This window comes from Mobula hypostoma, chromosome 17, assembly GCF_963921235.1.
Source record: "Mobula hypostoma chromosome 17, sMobHyp1.1, whole genome shotgun sequence".
NCBI classification, from domain to species: domain Eukaryota; kingdom Metazoa; phylum Chordata; class Chondrichthyes; order Myliobatiformes; family Myliobatidae; genus Mobula; species Mobula hypostoma.
This window is the reverse complement of record NC_086113.1, coordinates 68,707,152-68,730,209: the sequence shown is the minus strand read 5'-3', so window position 1 is coordinate 68,730,209 and position 23,058 is coordinate 68,707,152. Positions and strand designations below refer to the sequence as shown.

Sequence of the window (23,058 nt, the reverse complement as noted above, 5' to 3'; positions counted from 1 at the left end):
GGGGCCTGTTCCTGCAAGAAGAAGCACACAGTAGTTCTTCATATCATGTTGGGTCAGCCACAGATGAACAATATCCAGCTTGTGTTCCAGGCAGTGCACACTGGGGTGCAGCACTGATGTGAGAGCTGGCCTTCAGGGCCAGTGCCCAAACCAACACAAATTCCAGCGCACATTTTGCAGCATTTTGTATTACTGAGGTCCGATAGAGTCTTGCAATCACAAAAAATAATGTTTAAAACAGCTACTTTCACCACTTGTTGGACCCGGAGAGGCTGTTGTGACCAAGCGTGCCACTATCTACTGGACGTGACACCATCAATCTGTAAACTCATTGCCACTATCTACTGGACATAACACCATCAATCTGTTAACTCATTGCTGCTGCTTATTTGATTCCAGAATAATTATTGACAGACTATTTATGCAGTACAATAATAAACTGTACAATTTAATAGATGTAAGTAACTACAACATTATGCTACTCATCGTGTCTTAAGTTTTTAGTTGCTGCCCCATCGTGTCTTAAGTTTTTAGTTGCTGCCAGTTTTATAAGTGATTGCTTCTGAGAGCTCTTATTAGGTGAGATATTATTCAGAGGTCCAGTACCAAAGATATAGGAGGAAAAGATACTTTATGAATCTCTCCTCTTATAAATGTATCTTACTGTGTGCTCAGCAAACAACAGGAACAAGAAAGGTCAGAAATTCTGAAGAACTGCCGTGGAGAAAAATGACAATGACGTAGTCAGAAGACACTAAAAGATTGTCATAAATTAAAGAGCATTGCAAAGTTGCAAGCATAGATAACAAAATAACATCGGGGGAAAAGCATGTACTAAATCAACTTGAACAGTTTATCTTTAAGGTATAAACCAGTGGTTCTGAACAGAGGCCATGCTGGATTTCAAAGTTTAAAGTTCAAAGTAAATGTATTATCAAAGTATATATTTTTCACCATATTCAACCCCGAGATTTGTTTTCTTGCAGGTATACTTAATAAATCCAATAACCAGGATAGAACCAATGAAAGAGTTCACTCAACAGGGCGGACAACCAGTGTGCAAAAGGCAACAGTGCAAATACAAAATAACACAAATAAGTAGTCATAGTCATACTTTATTGATCCCGGGGGAAATTGGTTTTCATTACAGTTGCTCCATAAATAGTAATATGCAAATTATGCCAGGAAATTATGAAATAAGTCCTATTGGCTCAGGGTGTCTGACCCTCCATGGGAGGAGTTGTAAAGTTTGATGGCCACAGGCAGGAATGACTTCCTATGACGCCCTGTGCTGCATCTCGGTGGAATGAGTCTCTGGCTGAATGTACTCCTGTGCCCATCCAGTACATTATGTAGTGGATGGGAGACATTGTTCAAGATGGCATGCAACTTGGACAGCATCCTCTTTTCAGACACCACCGTGAGAGAGTCCAGTTCCATCCCCACAACATCACTGGCCTTACGAATGAGTTTGATGATTCTGTTGGTGTCTGCTACCCTCAGCCTGCTGCCCCAGCACACAACAGCAAAGATGATAGCACTGGCCACCACAGACTCGTAGAACATCCTCAGCATCGTCCAGCAGATGCTAAAGGTCCTCAGTCTCCTCAGGAAATAGAGACAGCTCTGACCCTTCTTGTAGACAGCCTCAGTGTTCTTTGACCAGTCCAGTTTATTGTTAATTCGTATCCCCAGGTATTTGTAATCCTCCACCATGTCCACACTGACCCCCTGGATGAAAACAGGGGTCACCGGTACCTTAGCTCTCCTCAGGTCTACCACTAGCTCCTTAGTGTTTTTCACATTAAGCTGCAGATAATTCTGCTCACACCATGTGACAAAGTTTCCTACCGTAGCCCTGTACTCAACCTCATCTCCCTTGCTGATGCATCCAACTATGGCAGAGTCATCAGAAAACTTCTGAAGATGACAAGACTCTGTGCAGTAGTTGAAGTCCAAGGTGTAAATGGTGAAGGGAAAGGGAGACAAGACAGTCCCCTGTGGAGCCCCAGTGCTGTTGATCACTCTGTCGGACACACAGTGTTGCAAGCACACGTACTGTGGTCTGCCCGTCAGGTAATCAAGAATCCATGATACCAGGGAAGCATCCACCTGCATCGCTGTCAGCTTCTCCCCCAGCAGAGCAGGGCAGATGGTGTTGAACGCACTGGAGAAGTCAAAAAACATCACCCTCACAGTGCTCGCTGGCTTGTCCAGGTGGGCGTAGACACGGTTCAGCAGGTAGACGATGGCATCCTCAACTCCTAGTTGGGGCTGGTAGGTGAACTGGAGGGGATCTAACTGTGGCTTGACCATAGGCCGGAGCAGCTCCAGAACAAGTCTCTCCAGGGTCTTCATGATGTGGGAGGTCAATGCCACCAGTCTGTAGTCATTGAGGCCGCTGGGGCGCGGTGTCTTCGGCACAGGGACGAGGCAGGACGTCTTCCACAGTACAGGAACCCTCCGGAGCCTCAGGCTCAGGTTGAATACATGGCGAAGTACTCCACATAGCTGAGGGGCACAGGCTTTGAACACCCTGGTACTGACACCATCCGGTCCTGCAGCCTTGCTTGGGTTGAGACATTTCAGCTGTCTTCTCACCTATTCAGCCGTGAAGCCCACCGTGGTGGTTTCGTGTGGGGGAGGGGTATAGTCATGAGAGCAGGGTGGGGGACTGTCAGGAGGGGTAGGAAGGGAGAGTGGAATATGTGTTGGTTGGGGGCTGACAACAGATGGCTCATGTGGGGGATGGGCAGGGGTCACAATGTCAACTCTGTTAAGTTCATTGGCCCTGTCCACACTGCCTTCAGCTCGTCTGTTGCTAGTTTGCCGAAACCCAGTGATGGTCCTCATCCCACTCCAGACCTCTCTCATGTTGTCTGCTGGAGTTTCCACTCAAGCTTCCTCCTGTACCTGTCTTTAGCCTCCCTGATCCTGGCTTTCAGGTCCCTTTGTATTGCCCTCAGCTCCTCCCTATTTCCATCTCTAAATGCCCTCTTTTTAGCGTTCATGATGTCCTTAATGTCCTTTGTCACCCATGGCTTGTTATTTGAATAACAAAGGACAGTTCTTGTCGGAACATTGCAGTCCACACAGAAGTTAATGTAATCAGTGATGCATTCTGTGAGCCCATCAATATCCTCTCCATGTGGCTCACAGAGTGCCTGCCAGTCTGTCACCTCAAAACAACCCTGTAGCGCCTAACAAGCCTCCTCCGACCATTTCCTCACTGTCCTCAAGGTTGCAGGTTTACTCTTCACCAGAGGCACGTAGCAGGGTTTTAGATGCACCAGGTTGTGATCTGACCTTCCCAGTGGGGGAAGGGGAGAGGAGCTGTATGCATCCTTAACGTTAGCGTACATCAAATCCAGAGTCCTCTCCCCTCTGGTTGTACAGCTCACATACTGTGTGAAGTTGGGCAGTGTTCTAGCCATGGTAACCTGGTTGAAGTCACCTGAGATGGTAGTGAGGGCACTCGGGTGCTGGGTTTGTAATCTGGCTATGACGGTGTAAATGATGTTACACGCCGATGTCGGGTTGGCAGAGGGAGGGATGTACACAACAACCACAATTGCATGCGGGATTTCCCTTGGCAAATAATATGGCCGGAGTTCAACAGCAAAAAGTTCAATATCCGGGCTACAGACACGTTCCTTGATCGTAATATGCCCAGGATTGCACCATCTGTTATTTACCAGAACCGCCAGCCCCCCTCCTTTACGCTTACTGCTCTCAGTGCAATTCCGGTCAGCTCGAACGGTCTGGAAGCCCTCTATAGAAATGCTTTGATCGGGTATGTCCTCGTGCAGCCACGTCTCAGTAAAGCACATGACACTGCTCTCCCGAAATAGATACATAGATAGATAAGCAATAAATATTGAGAACATGAGATGAAGAGTCCTTGAAAGTGGGAGCAGTTCAGTGATAGGGCAAGTGAAGTTGAGTGAAATGATCCCCTCTGGTTCAAGAGCTGGATGGTTGAGGGCTAACAATTGTTCCTGAACCTGGTGGTGTAAATGCTGAGGCTCCTGTACCTTCTTGCTGATGCCAGTAGTGAGGAGAGAACATGACCTGGATGGTGGGGGTCCCTACGTTCCTGTGACAATGCCCCATATAGAAGTGTACATTGGTGGGAGGGACCTCACCGGTGATGGACTGAGCCATATCCACAAATTTTTGTAGGATTTTCTGTTCAAGAGCATTGGTATTTCCATACCAGACAGTGGTGCAGCTAGCCAATATACTCTCTACCATATAGCTACAGAAGTTTGTCAAAGTTTTTGATGTTATGCCAATTCTTTGCAAACTTCAAAGAAATTAGAGGCACTGTCATGCTTTGCTCGTAATTGCACTTATGTGCTGTGCCCAGGACAGGTACTCCAAAATAATAACACCAAGAATTTAAAGTTGCTGACCTTTCCACTTCTGATCCTCGGATGAGGACTGGCTCATGGACTTGCTGCTTCCTCCTGCTGAGTTCCATAATCAGCTCCTTGGTCTTGCAGACATTGAGTAAGTGTTTTGGTTGTGGCACCACTCAGCCAGACTTTCAATCTCCCTTCTATATGGTGATTTGTCGCCACCTTTGATTCAGCCAACAACAGTGGTGTCGTCAGCAAACTGAAATATGGCATTGCAGCTGTGCTGAGCCACACAGTCAGAAGTGTAGATCAAGGAATAAAAACAGAAATAAAAAACAAGAAACTGGGGCCATAGGAGTTTTGAATGGGCAAGATAATTTTGCTACTATATATATATGAAATGAAAAATATGCTGGCTGGCGCTGTGTGTGTTTGTGTGTGGGCGCGCGCGCGCCCATGCACGAGTGGGAGACATGGTGTGCGGCACATCCATCACTATCTCTGCTCCTGCTTGACCACACACAAACACACAAATCACCGTTCACACCCTGCAGGGCGACCCACTGAACCCTGCTCTACATCCATCCCCAAATCACAAACTGCAGTTTGGGCGAGGCTGTCTGCAGCAAGGCCAGTCAGAGAGGGTGCAGCAGGAGGCTGGCATCCTTTGAATTTACAAAACATAACAAAGGCTATTTCTCTTTGCCTTCCACTGACTTGTGCACATTATAATACTTATAAAACATGACATGACGGTTGCAGTTACTGCAGTGGGGTCATCTGCCAGAAACAGCTAAACCAGGGGTGTCAAACTCATTTTAGATCATGAGGCAGATTGGGCAAACTGCGACTTCATGTGGGCCGGATCAGTTGTGTGCGCACGTGTGCTCCCACAGTTTTCGTTGCCTTTGTTTTTTCAACCTGCTCTCATGTGTCTCAGTCTCTGCTATAACTACGAAGTGTTCCACTTTACAAATTTCATTTATTATGAAGAAGATTGCCTAGCAAGCATTATTTTTATGATTGGTATTAACTTACAGTCGTAGGCTACAAGAAAGTTGTGATGAGAGAGAGAAAAAACGATGCTATTTTGGCTAAGATTGTTTTGGGAGCCGCACCCTTTCCATTAATAAACCATTTGAATTCTAACATTAGCAGACACAAATGTAGACCTAACGAAACAAATTGTAAATGTAGGCGACACAACTGCACCTAATTTTTATTAGCCTGCTTCCAGCAATCAAACTCAGACAATGAACACAGTTAGCCTCTAATTTTTATTGAAGTGATCACACTTACAACAATAGAATAGGCAGAAAATGAATGAATCACAATATTATGACACTCAATATTACATAATGCATTTTGCTTACATGTCACAGTGCAACGAACAGTGTCACTCATTTTTCACTTGCTGCTTCCAGACACCTGACATCTCTCGGCTTTAACCAGCTGGTCAACAAGCTGCAGAAGATCTTAAACACGGCGCAGCACATCACACAAACCAATCTTCCATCCGTGGACTCACTTTACACCGCACGCTGTTGGAGCAGTGCTGCCAGGATAATCAAGGACACGACCACCCAGCCAACAGACTTTTTGTCCCTCTTCCCTCCGGGAGAAGGTTCAGGAGCTTGAAGACTCGTACGGCCAGATTTGGGAACAGCTTCTTTCCAACTGTGATAAGACTGCTGAACGGATCCTGACCCAGATCTGGGCCGTACCCTCCAAATATCCAGACCTGCCTCTCCGTTTTTTTGCGCCACCTTACTTCCCATTTTTCTATTTTCTATTTATGATTTATAATTTAAATTTTTAATATTTACTAATTTTAACTATTTTTAATATCTTTAATATTTAATATTTGTAATCCAGGGAGTGTGAAGCGCAGAATCAAATATCGCTGTGATGATTTTATGTTCTAGTACCAGTCGTTTGGCGACAATAAAGTATAAAGTACATCAGGGACAGTTTCTGGGCAGTTGTGATTTGTTAATGTTCATTATGGAGAATGCCTGCTCACAGAGGTATGTTGTCCTGAACATGCAAAGGATCTTTGAGGCAAAGTCTGTCATCTTGGGGTACATCGGTCCCAGGTATTGATAGAATGAGCCCAGACCCACAGTCTCAAATCTATATTTCAAAGCCGAGTTACACTGAATTTCAATTAGTTCCATTTGGAGTTCCTCCGGCACAGAATTTCTTCTCGTGCTGAGTGAAGACTTGGAAACGATTTTGAAACTCACTTTTCAGCCGTGATATCTTGTCCTTGTACCTGTCCATTGTCATTAATCCCATGAGCGACACGCACAGTCTGCAAAGAGGGGAAATGAGCTGGGTTTCTCCAGGATAGTTGCATCTCCCACAGGCCTAATTTAATTTGAAAGGCACAAATGCTGTCGTAGCATTCCGTAACAAGTTTGTTACGGTCTTGAATGTTAACATTAAGCACATTTAAGTGCTCTGTTATATCCACCAAAAAAGCAAGATCATGAAGCCAGTCTGGGTCATCCAACTGGCTTCCCTTTCTCGTTCATGAATAATCCAATTTCGGCACGTAATTGAAAAAAACTTTTGAGCACAACCCCTCTGCTCAACCAGCAGACTTCAATGTGGTAGGGTAGGCCGTGTCCAATATTACTTTTGGACAAAAGATTGTCAAATTGCCGATGGGTGAGTCCCTTGGCTCTAATAAAGTTAACCGCTTTGATTACTACATCCATGACATTGTCCATTTTCAGGCTCCTGCTACATAACGCCTCTTGGTGTATAATACAATGAAAATTCCAGAATTCCTGCTCTGGATTCTCTGTCTGAACTTCCCCTCTGAGTTTCACAACAACGCCTGCATTTTTCCCTACCATGGATGGTGCGCCGATCTGTTGCCACGCTGACAGCGTGACTCCAGTCAACTCCCAGTCTGTCCAAGGCCTCAACGAGGCTGGAGAAAACGTCGTTCGCCGTTGTGGTGTTTGTCATGGGCACCATCTCCACAAACTGCTCGGTGACGGTCAAAGATGCATCAACACCACGAATAAATACTCCCAATTGAGCTACATCAGTCACATCGGTGATCTCATCAATTGCAATAGAGAAGGCAATAAATTACTTCACTTTGTCTTTTAGTTGACTGTTCAAATCTCCTGCAAGGTCCCTGATTCTCTCTGCCACAGTATTTCTTGACAAGCTGATATTACCAAAAGCCTGTCTCTTCTCAGGGCACACCAGCTTAGCCTCCGTCAGCATGCATGCTTTGATGAATTCCCCCTCTGAGTATGGCTTCGACACAACAGCTATTTTGTTGGCAATAATATAACTGGTCTTGACAGCTCTATCATGAGTCTCTCGACCTTTAGGGAACACTGATTACTATTTTTTCAGAGCTGCTTCAAGCTCGTTTACCTTTTGCGTTCTGAGTCGTCCTGCGTTCTTGTTATATTTTTCTCCATGTGACGTCTCATAGTGTCGTTTGATATTGTATTCTTTTGCCACAGCCACTTGTTGCCGTTGACCTCACAGAAGGAAAAACGATCTTTCCAATTATCGTTGAATATCCGACCTTCGATGTCAACTTTTCTTTTCTTGGAAAGCATTTTGAACCACAGCAGCAAACAGTCTCAGCCTTGCTACAGTTACTTACCTGAGTACTCTGTGTGTTTATACTGAGTCTGACGACGCAGTGGGGCCCTAGTGGTCTTCAATGCAGGGTGGTAGGAGCTTATGCAGAGCGGGTGGTTAACTGCCGCCTATTGTTTTCTGAGTACACACAACAAGCTGCCGGTACAGCAGCCGGCACAGACAGCGGTGGGAGAGAGAGCGGCTGCCGTACAGATACATAGTAAATGATCCTGAATATACTTCTTTTCCCCCCCCCAAACAATCCCGCGGGCCGGTAATTTGACACCCCTGAGCTAAACTGAGGAGAGGCAAGAATGCATAAAGTCTACCAGTACATCACTATCTACTACTACAATTTACGTTAAATCCACAATAATTGCCACATAGAATATGCATGTATAATAGCATTTTAAAAAATCCTCTAAAAATTTAAGTAACTAGAACAACTGCTTAAAAAAAAGTCCTGACGAAGGGTCTCGGCCTGAAACGTCGACTGCGCCTCTTCCTATAGATGCTGCCTGGCCTGCTGCGTTCACCAGCAACTTTGATGTATGTTGCTTGAATTTCCAGCATGTGCAGAATTCCTGTTGTTTGCAACTGCTTAAAAAACTAGTTTTATTTTATATGTACAGGTACCCCCCACTTTTCGAACGTTCGCTTTACCACACCTCGCTGTTACGAAAGACCTACATTAGTTACCTGTTTTCGCTAACAGAAGGTGTTTTTACTGTTACGAAAAAAGGCAGCACGCGAAAAAAAAGCGGTGCGCACCCCAAGCAGCTGCCCCTCCCCCGGATTCGGAACGGCATTCTCGCCAGCATTGCTTAAACACGTGCCTGTGAGCATCCGTTTGCAAGATGGGTTCTAAGGTATCGGAAAAGTCTAAAAGAGCTCGTAAGGGTGTTACACTTAGCGCAAAACTAGACATAATTAAGGGTTTTGATCGTGGTGACGAAGTAAGGACAAAGTGAGTTTGGCTTGTGGAAGTTGACGAAGATGATGTTGAAGAGGTTTTGGCATCCCATGACCAAGAACTGATAGATGAAGAGCTGATGCAATTGGAAGAGGAAAGGATAACAATTGAAACCAAATGCAGTAGCGAACGGACCGAAAGTGAAGTAGTCCAGGAATTGAACGTGAAGCAACTGCGTGAGATTTTCGCTGCAATGATAAAGTACAACTTTAATTTTGAAAGGGTATGTAGGTTTAGGGCATATTTGCAAGATGGTTTGAGTGCTTACAAAGAACTGTATGATAGAAAAATGCGCGAGGCTAGCAGTCAAGCAAGCCTTCCACATCAGCCACAGCAGACGACGAACCTCGACCTTTGACATCGAGGCAGGCAGAGATAGAAGAAGATGACCTGCCTGCCCTGATGGAAACAGACGACACCTCAGTGTCCCGATACCCCAGCCCCCGGGCCGCGGACAGATACTGATTCGCGGAGAATGCAGCGGTAGCCGGGACGCATCCAGCACACCTTTAAGAAAAAAAGCCGAAATAAGCAAGCTAAATGTCGGCCCAGATCAGAGGCGATTTGCTTTCTTCTTAAAGATGTGCTGGGTGCGTCCCGGCTACCGCTGTACCCCTGCACTCTTCGCGGATCGGTATCGGGTCGCTGCCCGGAGGGTGGGGGCCACTGCACCACCCCAACCTCCGACGACTCAGCCATCATCAGTGTGCTCTGCGCTGTCCCCCCGATTCCAGTAAGTGATACTACACTGTACATACATTATTTCTTCTTTATATAGGCTGTGTATTTTTATGTGTTATTTGGTATGATTTGGTAGCTTCATAGCTTAAAGGTTACTGGAGAGAGTGTTTTTGCTGAGAGCGTTTGCGTGAGATTTTCGCTACGGAGAACAGTGCAGGTAATGATTATAGAAAAGTATTTCTACTTTATATAGGCTGTGTATTTATCATATCATTCCTGCTCTTACTATATGTTACTGTTATTTTAGGATTTACGTGTTATTTGGCATGATTTGGTAGGTTATTTTTGGGTCTGCGAACGCTCACAAATTTTTCCCATATAAATTAATGGTAATTGCTTCTTTGCTTTACAACATTCCGGCTTACGAACCATTTCATAGGAATGCTCTACCTTCGGATGGCGGTGGAAACCTGTATATTCAATACTGATACTTTTTCATGAGGTTACAGTTATTATAATTATTCGATGTTTACTAATTTTTTATAGAGCCTACTTACACAATTGAATTGTACTGTCTATATATATATTTTTAAATTTTTCTTTTTTATATACATCTGACTACCCATGGTTACTGCAGCAAAAAAAATCTTGCGCATGGTTTTATTCCATGCTCACATGACAAAATGATGGCGCTGTGTCCAATTTGTATGACAACACTTTGTATTTGTCACAGCGATCTCATTAAATATCCAAAGTAACAATAGTAAGTGCTTTTTCAATGCTGGTTGGAAGAATATTATATATATTATAAAGGAATTATATATTCAGAGCTTTGAAATGGTTTCATTTTTCAAATATACCTGTGACATTATAGTTAACATATAATACCTATAATGCCTAAAATCTGCTAAAACATCAATATCGACTGTATATTAGAATAATTAGTACAGTTGACCAAAAAAAACTAATGGAGACTATGGAGGGTAGAGGCCACAAAGGCAAATGAAAATCAAAAGTGGGCCATGAGTAGTAAAGAGTTGAGAACCACTGGTATAAACTTATTTAGAAGAACAAAACCAGAGCTGTTGCTGTTAGGTAGTAGAAGCTTTATCCAATGAGTGGTGAGAACATGGAAATTACTACCAAAGGCAGTAGATGAGATGACCGATGGAAATGTGGTTCGTGGTAGGTTTAAGTTCAAGTTTATTGTCGACTGACTGTACAACCATACGAAACAAAGTACCTTCAGGCGACGGTGTACCCGCAAAAACAATTATTACACACAGCGCATAGAACACAATATTACCACGAATCATCATCATCATCATCAGGTGCCATGCCCGGTTTGAGCTTTGACCGCCATGGCCCACACACTCCTGTTTCGGGTCAAGTGGATCAATTCATTGGTATTCATTTCCAATTCTCTGGCTACTGTCTCCATCATCATTTGTCTTTGTCTTCCTCTTGCTTTCTTCCATTCAATCTTTCCCATAATGACCATGCATTCCAACTCTTCTTTCCTAATCACATGTCCAATGAAGTTACGTTGCCTTTTCATGATCTCATACGTTATTTCTCTTTTTGTGTTTGCTCTGTTCATGACATCCTCGTTAGATATTCATTTCGTCCATGATATTCTTTGCATCCTCCTCAAAAACAACATCTCTGCTGCTACAATTTGTTTCCTCATGTTACTAGATATTGTCCAACATTCTGAGCCATGTAACATAACTGGATAAACGTAACATTTCAGTACTCTGAGGTGGGTTGTCATGCCTAGTTTAGCATTGGTCAGTATACTCTTCATTCTCGTAAAGGTGTCTTTTGCCATCCCTATTCTTCTTTTGATGTCCATGTCGCAACTGCCACCTCCCAGCTTCCTAAGTAGCAAAAGTTCTGTACTTGATTCATGTCTTCCCCATTTATTTTCAGTCAGCAGATAGGAATCTCCTTCTTTTTGGATATCACCATACATTCTGTCTTTTTGCAATTGATAGATAGACCCATTTTTGCACTTTCTTCAACAATCATATCAATTAAGTTTTGTAGTTTTTCCTCCGTATTTGCAATTAACACAGTGTCATCTGCATATCTGAAATTATTGATGTTTTCACCGCCAACTTTGATTTCCAAGATGTCTCTTATTTTTTGTAATATTGTTTCACTGTACACATTAAATAAATAAGGGGAGAAAACACACCCTTGTCTAACACCTCTCTTGATTTTCATAAACGGACTCACTTCTCCATCTATTCTTACAGTGGCAGTTTGTTCCCAGCACAGATTTCTGATTAGGCGGAGGTCTTTCGAATCTAGATCTAGAGTTTCCTGTAATATTTCAAATAACTTATTGTGCTTCATTTTATCAAATGCTTTTGTATAGTCGATAAAACAAACAGACAAATCTTTTTGCACTTGAATAGCTCGTTCTGATAGTATCCTTAACATCAATATTGCGTTTCTTGTACCTTTGTCTTTCACAAAACCACATTGTTCTTTGTCTATTTCAGCTTGTATCTTATTTTTAGCTCTTTTCATCAAATTTCGTAGAAGTATCTTGGTGATACGACTCATTAAATTTGTGGTCCTATGTAATTCACATTCTATTGTTCCAGCTTTCCTAGGAAGAGGGATAAATACTGATTTTTTCATCTCTTCTGGTATTATTCCAGTCTCATAAATGTCATTGATTAAATCAGTAAATTTTTCAATTGCATAATCTTCAAAGGCAATAATTTGTTCTATTACTAATTCATCAGGACCTGCTGCCTTTCATTTCTTCATCTTATTTTTTGCATTACGAACTTCAGATTTTAAGATTTTCTTAATTTCTGGTTTTTTACTTCGATCATCTTCAAACAATTCCTGAATATACTCAGTCCATCTGTTCGTAATCTCATCTTTTTCCATGATAATGGTACTGTCCTTTGCTTTCAAACATCCACCTGAATATTACTATGAATAAGTCAACAAAATATAATTCAAAAGTGCACAGCACTGGCAAGCAGTAAACAGTACAATAAACAGCTCAGTGTCCTAGTGATGGCGGGTTCACATTCTCACAACCTGATGGAAAATTTTGTTAGCCAGTCTGGCAGTCCTAATCCTGATGTTCCTGTAACCCCTTCTTGATGGTAGTGGGTCAAAGAGATTGTGGAATGGGATCCCTAACCACACTTCGGCCCCTTCATCTACAATGCTCCCAGTAAATGTCACAAGCAGGGGAGAGGGAGGCCCCAGTGATCCTCTCACCAGTTTTTACTATCCTCTGTAAGGTCTTTCAGCTTCCATACCACACAACGATGCAGCTAGGCAGGGCACACGATAGTGCTCCTGTAGAAAGCTGTAGGGCAGGGAGCCTTGCATGCCTCAGTACCTTCAGAAAATGTAGATGTTGTTGTGCCGCCTCGACTAATTAAGAGGTGTTGTGGGCCCATGTTAGGTCACATGTTCTGTGCACACCAAGGAACCTTGAGCATAGCAGAGCCATTGATTTGTAATGGAGAGTGGTCAACCGGCGTCTTCTTGAAGTCCACTATAATCTCTTTCGTCTTGTCCATATCGAGACTCAGGTGGTTGTTCTCACATTGGATCAGCTTTTCGGAGAAGAAAGCAAAGGATGTGCTGAGAGATTTAAAGAAGGGGTATGATGGCAAGAGGCTTTCATTGAACGTATATGTCGGAAAGAAGCAGATTAAAGAAATGTGTAAAAATAATAGAGTTGTTGTCACGGGGGATTTCAGCTTCCCAAATATAAACTGTGTAACATAGAAACATAGAAAATAGGTGCAGGAGTAGGCCATTCGGCCCTTCGAGCCTGCACCGCCATTTATTATGATCATGGCTGATCATCCAACTCAGAACCCAGCCTTCCCTCCATACCCCCTGACCCCTGTAGCCACAAGGGCCATATCTAACTTCCTTTTAAACATAGCTAATGAACTGGCCTCAACAGTTTGCTGTGGCAGAGAATTCCACAGATTCACCACTCTCTGTGTGAAGAAGTTTTTCCTAACCTCGGTCCTAAAAGGCTTCCCCTCTATCCTCAAACTGTGACCCCTCGTTCTAGACCTCCCCAACATCGGGAACAATCTTCCTGCATCTAGCCTGTCCAATCCCTTTAGGATCTTATACGTTTCAATCAGATCCCCCCTCAATCTTCTAAATTCCAACGAGTACAAGCCCAGTTCATCCAGTCTTTCTTCATATGAAAGACCTGCCATCCCAGGAATCAATCTGGTGAACCTTCTTTGTACTCCCTCTATGGCAAAGATGTCTTTCCTCAGATTAGGGGACCAAAACTGCACACAATACTCCAGGTGTGGTCTCACCAAGGCCTTGTACAACTGCTGTAGTACCTCCCTGCTCCTGTACTCGAATCCTCTCGCTATAAATGCCAGCATACCGTTCGCCTTTTTCACCGCCTGCTGTACCTGCATGCCCACTTTCAATGACTGGTGTATAATGACACCCAGGTCTCGTTGCACCTCCCCTTTTCCTAATCGGCCACCATTCAGATAATAATCTGTTTTCCTATTTTTGCCACCAAAGTGGATAACTTCACATTTATCCACATTAAATTGCATCTGCCATGAGTTTGCCCACTCACCCAACCTATCCAAGTCACCCTGCATCCTCTTAGCATCCTCCTCACTGCTAACACTGCCACCCAGCTTCGTGTCATCCGCAAACTTGGAGATGCTGCATTTAATTCCCTCATCCAAGTCATTAATATATATTGTAAACAACTGGGGTCCCAGCACTGAGCCTTGCGGTACCCCACTAGTCACCGCCTGCCATTCTGAAAAGGTCCCGTTTATTCCCACTCTTTGCTTCCTGTCTGCTAACCAATTCTCCACCCACACCAATACCTTACCCCCAATACCGTGTGCTTTAAGTTTGCACACTAATCTCCTATGTGGGACCTTGTCAAAAGCCTTTTGAAAATCCAAATATACCACATCCACTGGTTCTCCCCTATCCACTCTACTAGTTACATCCTCAAAAAATTCTATGAGATTCGTCAGACATGATTTTCCTTTCACAAATCCATGCTGACTTTGTCCGATCATTTCACCGCTTTCCAAATGTGCTGTTATCACATCCTTGATAACTGACTCCAGCAGTTTCCCCACCACCGACGTTAGGCTAACCGGCCTATAATTCCCCGGTTTCTCTCTCCCTCCTTTTTTAAAAAGTGGGGTTACATTAGCCACCCTCCAATCCTCAGGAACTAGTCCAGAATCTAACGAGTTTTGAAAAATTATCACTAATGCATCCACTATTTCTTGGGCCACTTCCTTAAGCACTCTGGGATGCAGACCATCTGGCCCTGGGGATTTATCTGCCTTCAATCCCTTCAATTTACCTAACACCACTTCCCTACTAACATGTATTTCGCTCAGTTCCTCCATCTCACTGGACCCTCTGTCCCTTACTATTTCTGGAAGATTATTTATGTCCTCCTTAGTGAAGACAGAACCAAAGTAATTATTCAATTGGTCTGCCATGTCCTTGCTCCCCATAATCAATTCACCTGTTTCTGTTTGCAGGGGACCTACATTTGTCTTTATCAGTCTTTTCCTTTTTACATATCTATAAAAGCTTTTACAGTCCGTTTTTATGTTCTCTGCCAGTTTTCTCTCATAATCTTTTTTCCCCTTCCTAATTAAGCCCTTTGTCCTCCTCTGCTGAACTCTGAATTTCTCCCAGTCCTCAGGTGAGCCACTTTCTCTGGCTAATTTGTATGCTACTTCTTTGGAATTGATACTATCCCTAATTTCTCTTGTCAGCCACGGGTGCACTACCTTCCTTGATTTATTCTTTTGCCAAACTGGGATGAACAATTGTTGTAGTTCATCCATGCAACCTTTAAATGCCTGCCATTGCATATCCACCGTCAATCCTTGAAGTGTCATTTGCCAGTCTATCTTAGCTAATTCATGTCTCATACCTTCAAAGTTACCCCTCTTTAAGTTCTGAATTAACTACGTCACTCTCCATGTTAATGAAGAATTCCACCATATTATGGTCACTCTTACCCAAGGGGCCTCTCACGACAAGATCGCTAATTAACCCTTCCTCATTGCTCAAAACCCAGTCCAGAATAGCCTGCTCTCTAGTCGGTTCCTCGACATGTTGGTTCAAAAAACCATCCCGCATACATTCCAAGAAATCCTCTTCCTCAGCACCTTTACCAATTTGGTTCACCCAGTCTACATGTAGATTGAAGTCACCCATTATAACTGCTGTTCCTTTATTGCACACATTTCTAATTTCCTGTTTAATACCATCTCCGACCTCACTACTACTGTTAGGTGGCCTGTACACAACTCCCACCAGCGTCTTCTGCCCCTTAGTGTTACGCAGCTCTACCCATATCGATTCCACATCTTCCCGGCTTATGTCCTTCCTTTCTATTGCGTTAATCTCTTTTTTAACCAGCAACGCCACCCCACCTCCCCTTCCTTCGTGTCTATCCCTCCTGAATATTGAATATCCCTGAACGTTGAGCTCCCATCCCTGGTCACCCTGGAGCCATGTCTCTGTGATCCCAACTATATCATAATCATTAATAACAATCTGCACTTCCAATTCATCCACCTTATTACGAATGCTCCTTGCATTGACACATAAAGCCTTCAGGCACTCTTTTACAACTCTCTTAGCCCTTTTTAATGCTTGCCCTGGATTTGTCGGCCTGCCACTTTTACTTTTCCCCTTTGTACTTTTTGCTTCTACGCTCACTTTACACCCCTCTGTCTCTCTGCACTGGTTCCCATCCCTCTGTTGTGAACTAACCTCCTCACACCTAGCCGCTTTAATTTGATTCCCACCCCCCAACCATTCTAGTTTAAAGTCACCTCAGTAGCCCCCGCTAATCTCCCTGCCAGGATATTGGTCCCCCGAGGATTTAAGTGTAACCCGTCCTTTTTGTACAGGTCACACCTGCGCCAAAAGAGGTCCCAATGATCCAAAAACTTGAATCCCTGCCCCCTGCTCCAATCCCTCAGCCACGCATTTATCCTCCACCTCATCGCATTCCTACTCTCACTGTCGCGTGGCACAGGCAGTAATCCCGAGATTACTACCTTTGCGGTCCTTTTTCTCAACTCCCTTCCTAGCTCCCTATATTCTTCTTTCAGGACCTCATAAGAGGTTTAGATGGGGCAGAACTTGCTAAGTGTATCCAGGAAGGTTTCTTAAGTCAATATGTGGACAGTCCAATGATAGGAGGGGCCAAACTGGACCCAGCGTTGGGTAATGAGCCTAGCCAGGTAACTGACCTTTCAGTGGGTAAACAGTGATCACAGCTCCTTAACTATCACGGTAGCTATAGATAACAATAGGTATGACCTTGCAGGGGAGTTTTAAATTGGGATAGGGAAAATTGTGAGGACATTAGGCAGGAACTAAGAAGCGTTAATTGGGAACACCTTTTCTCTGGCAAGTCCACATCAGACATGTGGAGGGGTGTTTAAAGACCAATTGCACAGAGTACAGGAAAGGTATCTTCCTGTTATAAGGAGGAACGGGGATAGAAAGATAAGAAAACCTTGGAAGTCCAAAGAGGTGTTGGATTTAGTCAAGAAGAAAAAGGAAAAGTATGTAAAACTTTAGTAGTCAGGATCAAACGAAGCACATGAAGAGTACGAGGAAACCAGAAAAGAACTAAAGAAGGGAATTAGGAAGGTCGAGAGGGGCCATGAAAAGCCCTTGGCAAGTAGGAATAAGCTGAATCCCAAGGGTCAAGGAGGAGGAAGTGTTGGGACCTCTTAATGGGTAGTTCGTGGATAAGTAGTTAAATGGGATTTACCACAGGTTATTGAAGGAGAGAAGAAAGAAGATTGCTGGGTTCTTGACCAGTATCTTTGTGTCCTCTCTAGCTGCAGGCGAGATCCCAGAGAACTAGTGAGTCGATAATACTGTACCTCTTTTAAAGAAAGGAACAAGGGAAAAATCTGGGAACTATAGACCGGTGAGTCTCACGTCAGCTATACGGAAATTGCTGGATTAAATTCTTAGGGTTGGATAAATGAACATTTGGAAACCCTAACAACAGGAATTCTGCAGATGCTGGAAATTCAAGCAACACACATCAAAGTTGCTGGTGAATGCAGCAGGCCAGGCAGAATCTCTAGGAAGAGGTACAGTCGACGTTTCAGGCCGAGACTCTTCACCAGGACCTGGCGAAGGGTCTCGGCCTGAAACGTCGACTGTACCTCTTCCTAGAGATGCTGCCTGGCCTACTGCGTTCACCAGCAACTTTGATTTGGAAACCCTAATCAGGTTGTGCCTTAGTAACTTGATTGAGTTTGTAGACAGGGTAGGGAAGTGGATGCAGTCTACATGGATTTTAGTAAGACATTTGACAAAGTCCCTCATGGGAGGCTAATCCAGAAGATTGGGATGCATGGGATCTGTGGCAAAGTGCGGTTTGGATTCAGAATTGGCTTGCACAGAGAAGACAGAGGGAAGTGGTCGAAGGGATTTATTCGAGATGGCACTGTGTAATTAGTGCAGTTCCTCAGGGATGTGTGCTGGGCCCTCTGCTGTTTGTATATAAATCATCTGAATGAAAGTGCAGATGGACAGGTTAGTAAATTTACAGATGACACCAAGATTTGTGGAGTTGTGTATAGTGCAGAAGACTGGTAAAGAATACAACACGATATAGATCAGTTGCAGATATGGCTGAGATATGGCAGATGGAGTTTAAACTAGAGAGATGGGAGGTGTTGCTCCTTGGTAAGGCAAATGCAAGGATACAGTACACTATTAGGGCAAGGTTGTTAACAGTGTTAACAGTGGGATCCAAGTTATAGCTCTTTGAGAGTGGCCACACAGGTTGATATGGTGGTTAAGAAGGCTTATGGAATGCTTGCTTTTATAGTCATAGTCATACTTTATTGATCCCGGGGGAAATTGGTTAAGTCAAGGTATGGAGTTGAAAAGTCAGGAGGTTATGTTGCAACTTTACAAAACTCTCGGTAGGCCACATCTGGAATATTGCGTACAGTTCTGATCGTCCCACTATAGGAAGGATGTTGAGGCTTTGGTGAGGGTGCAGATTTACCAGGATGCTGCCTGGTTTAGAGGGCAGATGCTATCACTAAAGGCTGGATAAATGAGGCAGCTTAAAGAATGAGGTAAAAAATGAGCTAACGACTGAAGCTGCAACTCTGAAGTACAGACTGTAAATAATCAGGGTCCCAACAGTGCCCTGAAGAAAGGTGGCTCCAATTTCTCCGTTGATGCAGTGTACTTCATTTGCCCTCTGACAAATGCCTCAGTATCTAAAAGTGGGAGAGATTTGCATATTAAGGAGGCCATTCTTATGAAATTTGCTGATGATCTGATACGAGCCTCTATAATGATGATTCATACATTCAACAAGGATAGAGAAAAAATAAAGATAGCTTGTGAAACTCTTGGCAAATACATTGATAACATATGCAATAACCCCAGTGAAGAAAAGTACAGAAAGATCAAGTTGCAGAACAAAGTCTTTCAGGAAAGGATATCTGAACTAGAAGGAACACATGAATTTTTACAGCCAATTGGATTTGAAAGAAAGATGTTGCAGGTACCTAGGCAAGAGAATGAAGATGAGTTTTATGTGTTCAATGGGGATTTTCCTACTACATACGAAGAGCTCAGACAATATAAGAATGAACTTTTAAATGCTGAGCCAGTTAGAGCACAGCTGGATCGACAGGTCAGAGTTTTACAACCTTCACCCCAGGCAGCTAAATTTGAATTACCCAATGACTTCTATAATCTAACAGCTGAAGAAGTTAAATGCGAACAACAGATGAGATCAGAAGCTGTTGAAAAGACAACCATGCTAAGAACCAAAGCCATGAGAGAGAGAGAAAAGCGGAGGGAGTTTAAGAAATATAACTACACGCTATTGCGTGTTAGATTCCCGGATGGATACATTTTGCAAGCAACATTCTATGCATGATAAGGTTTTAGCTCTCCGTGAATTTGTTCACAGTGTTCTTGAAAAAAAAAGGACTGTGTTCCAAATTTGGGTTCTTTTCTCTGGAGTGTTGGAGGCTGACAGGAGATCTGACAGAGGTTTGCAAAATTATGAGAGGCACAGATAGAGTGGACAGAGAATATCTGTTTCCCATGGTTGACGTGCCTAATTCCAGAGGGCATGCATTGAAGGTGAGAGGGGTAGGTTCGATGATGTGAGGGGTATGCTTTTTTACTCAGGGAGTGGTGGATGTCTGGAATGTGCTGCCTTATATGGTGGTAGAGGCAAATACATTTTAGGAGACATTTGGATAGGTTCATGGATGGAAGGAAGATGGAGGGATATGGACATGGTGAGGATAAGATGGATTAGCGTTTGGGTCTTCAAAAGTTTGCCTTTTAGCTGGTTCAGCACAACATTAAGGGCTGAATGGCTTGTTTCTGCACTGTACTCTTCAATGTTCTATGTGAATCTGTAGAATTTTAAGTCCAGGGAAGTAGAAGAGCCTACATTAAATATTTTGAAAACACACTTAGAGTGAAAATAAGTGTTGTAAGGAAAGGCACGTGGGTGGACCTAGTACATGGACAGATCAACCATTATCTTATTGGATGGCAGAGCAAGCTTGATGGGCTAGATGGCCAAGTGCTGCTCCCATTTCTGTATGTTCTTTAATTCCACTTAAAATGCCAACTATCTGTGACTCCTAAATGAAGGCAGAAGGGATCAACTTGTTGACTGAGTATTCCAACATTAGATATGGCATGAAGTTCAACAGAGGAGCATGAAGTTATTAGAATTTTCTGCTTTGCTGTGGCAAAGCTGCCTGCTGTACCCACATCAGTAAATCTATCAGAATCAGGTTTAGTATCACTTACATACTTTATGTCATGAAATTGGTTATTTTGTGGCAGCAGTTCAGAGCTGTGTTACAATGATAGATAAATACATACTACATACATAACTAGATAGTGCAAAGATGAATAGCAAAATAATGCTTATGAATCATTTAGAAATCTGATGGTAGTGGGGAAAAAGCTGTTTCTAAAATGTTGAGAGTGAATCTTGTTTTGTGTACCATCTTGCCAATGGTAGTAGTAAGAGGGAATGTCCTCAGTGACGGATGCTGCCTTTGTGAGGCACAGTCTTTTCAGAAGCTGTCAGTGAGAGGAAGACTTGTGCCTGTTCTGAGTCCCTTTGCAGCCTTTTTTGAACCTGCACATTCTGACTCCATACCAGGTCAGAATGCTTTCCACCATACATCCATAGAAATCACAGGGTCAACAGATGTTGTGGGTATTTGCGCAGGTGTTGTATTATTCCCCTTTCAAAGAGAGCAGAGAGGGCATTGAGCTCATTGTTGATTGAACCATCAACATAATTTATATTGTTAGGTTTCAGCTTAAAGGAAGAAATAGGACACATAAACTGTTATTGCTTCTGTGCATCCAATTGTGTCTCTAACTTCACAGAGGAGTGATTTTATGGTAGGTTTCTAGATTGGTCCTCTTCAACATCACAGATGTTCCCTCAGCAGACTGTAAATCTCCTGGTTAATTCAAGGATTCTGGTTTGGGAAAACATGGTATAGGCAGGTGATAGAGAAGGGACGCGCTCAGACTGATGGCTTGAGATGTGTCTATTTTAACGCAAGGAGTATTATGATGACTTAATGGATGAGCTTAGAGCGTGGATCAGTGCTTGGAGCTATGATGTTATGGCCATTACAGAGACTTAGATGGCTGAGGGGCAGGAATGGTTACTTCGAGTGCCGGGCTTTAGATGTTTCAGAAAGGACAGGGATGGAGGCAAAAGAGGTGGGGGTGTGGCACTGTTGATAAGAGATAGTGTCATGGCCGTAGAAATGGAGGAAGACATGGAGGGATTGTCTACAGAGTCTCTGTGGGTGGAAGTTAGGAATAGGAAGGGGTCAATAACTCTACTAGGTGTTCTTTATAGACCACCCAATAGTAACAGGGACATCGAGGAACAGACAGGGAGACAGATTCTGGAAAGGTGTAATAATAACAGGGTTGTCGTGGTGGGAGATTTTAATTTCCCAAATATCTGTTGGCAAATCCTTAGAGCGAGGGGTTTAGGTGGGGTTGAGTTTGTTAGGTGTGTTCAAGGTTTCTTGACACGATATGTAGATAAGCCTACAAGAGGAGAGTCTGTACTTGATCTGGTATTGGGAAATGAATATGGTCAGGTGTCAGGTCCCTCAGTGGGAGAGCATTTTGGAGATAATGATCACAATTCGACCTCCTTTGCCATAGCATTGGAGAGGAATAGAAACAGACAAGTTAGGAAAGTGTTTAATTGGAGTAAGGGGAAAGATGAGACTATCAGGCAGGAACTTGGAAACATAAATTGGAAACAGATGTTCTCAGGGAAATGTACGGAAGAAATGTGGCAAATGTTCAGGGGGTATTTGTGTGGAGATCTGCATAGATATGTTCCAATGAGACAGGGAAGGGATGGTAGGGTACAGGGACCGTGGTGTACAAAGGCTGTTGTAAATCTAGTCAAGAAGAAAAGAAGAGCTTGTGAAAGGTTCAAAAAGCTAGGTAATGATAGAGAGCTAGAAGGTTATCAACCTAGCAGGAAGGAGCTTAAGAAAGAAATTAGGAGAGCCAGAAGGGGCCACGAAAGGTCTTGGCGGACAGGATTAAGGAAAACTCCAAGGCATTCTACAAGTATGTGAAGAGCAAGAGGATAAGACGTGAGAGAATCAAGTGTGACAGTGGAAAAGTGTGTATGGAACCGGAGGAGATGGCAGAGGTACTTAATGAGTACTTTGCTTCAGTATTCAGTACTGAAAAGGATCTTGATGATTGTAGGGATGACTTAGAGTGGACCGAAAAGCCTTAGCATGTGCAGGAGCTTTTGGAAAGCATCAAGTTGGATAAGTCACCAGGACCAGACGAGAAGTACCCCAGGCTACTGTGGGAGGTGAGGGAGGAGATTGCTGAGCCTCTGGCGATGATCTTTGCATCATCAATGGGGACAGGAGAGGTTCTGGAGGATTGAAGGGTTGTGGATATTGTTCCATTATTCAAGAAAGTGAGTAGAGATAGCCCAGGAAATTATAGACCAGTGAGTCTTACTTCAGTGGCTGGTAAGTTGATGGAGAAGATCCTGAGAGACAGGATTTACAAACATTTGGAGAAGTATAATATGATTAGGAATAGTCAGCATGGCTTTGTCAAAGGCAGGTCATGCCTTAAGAACCTGATTGAATTTTTTGAGGATGTGACTAAATACGTTGATGAAGATAGAGCAGTAGATGTAGTGTATATGGATTTCAGCAAGGCATTTGCGAAAGTACCCCATGCAAGGCTTAATGAGAAAGTAAGGAGGCATGGGATCCAGGGAGAAATTGCTTTGTGGATCCAGAACTGGCTTGCCCACATAAGGCGAAGAATAGTTGTATACGGGTC

General features: G+C 43.4%; 2 protein-coding genes across 7 annotated transcripts in view; one reads left to right on the top strand and one right to left on the bottom strand.

Annotated features, from left to right (window-relative positions):
• Positions 1 to 19,600, top strand: part of LOC134357924 (UBX domain-containing protein 6-like) — a 62,989-nt gene extending 43,389 nt beyond the window's left edge. Inside the window, exon 2 of the mRNA XM_063069702.1 lies at positions 18,822 to 19,600. Coding sequence (XP_062925772.1) covers positions 18,822 to 19,600 — 779 coding nt within the window. The remainder of the gene's footprint in view (positions 1 to 18,821) is intronic.
• Positions 1 to 23,058, bottom strand: part of ulk4 (unc-51 like kinase 4) — a 755,583-nt gene that overhangs the window by 344,388 nt on the left and 388,137 nt on the right. The gene's annotated exons all lie outside the window — the stretch shown is intronic.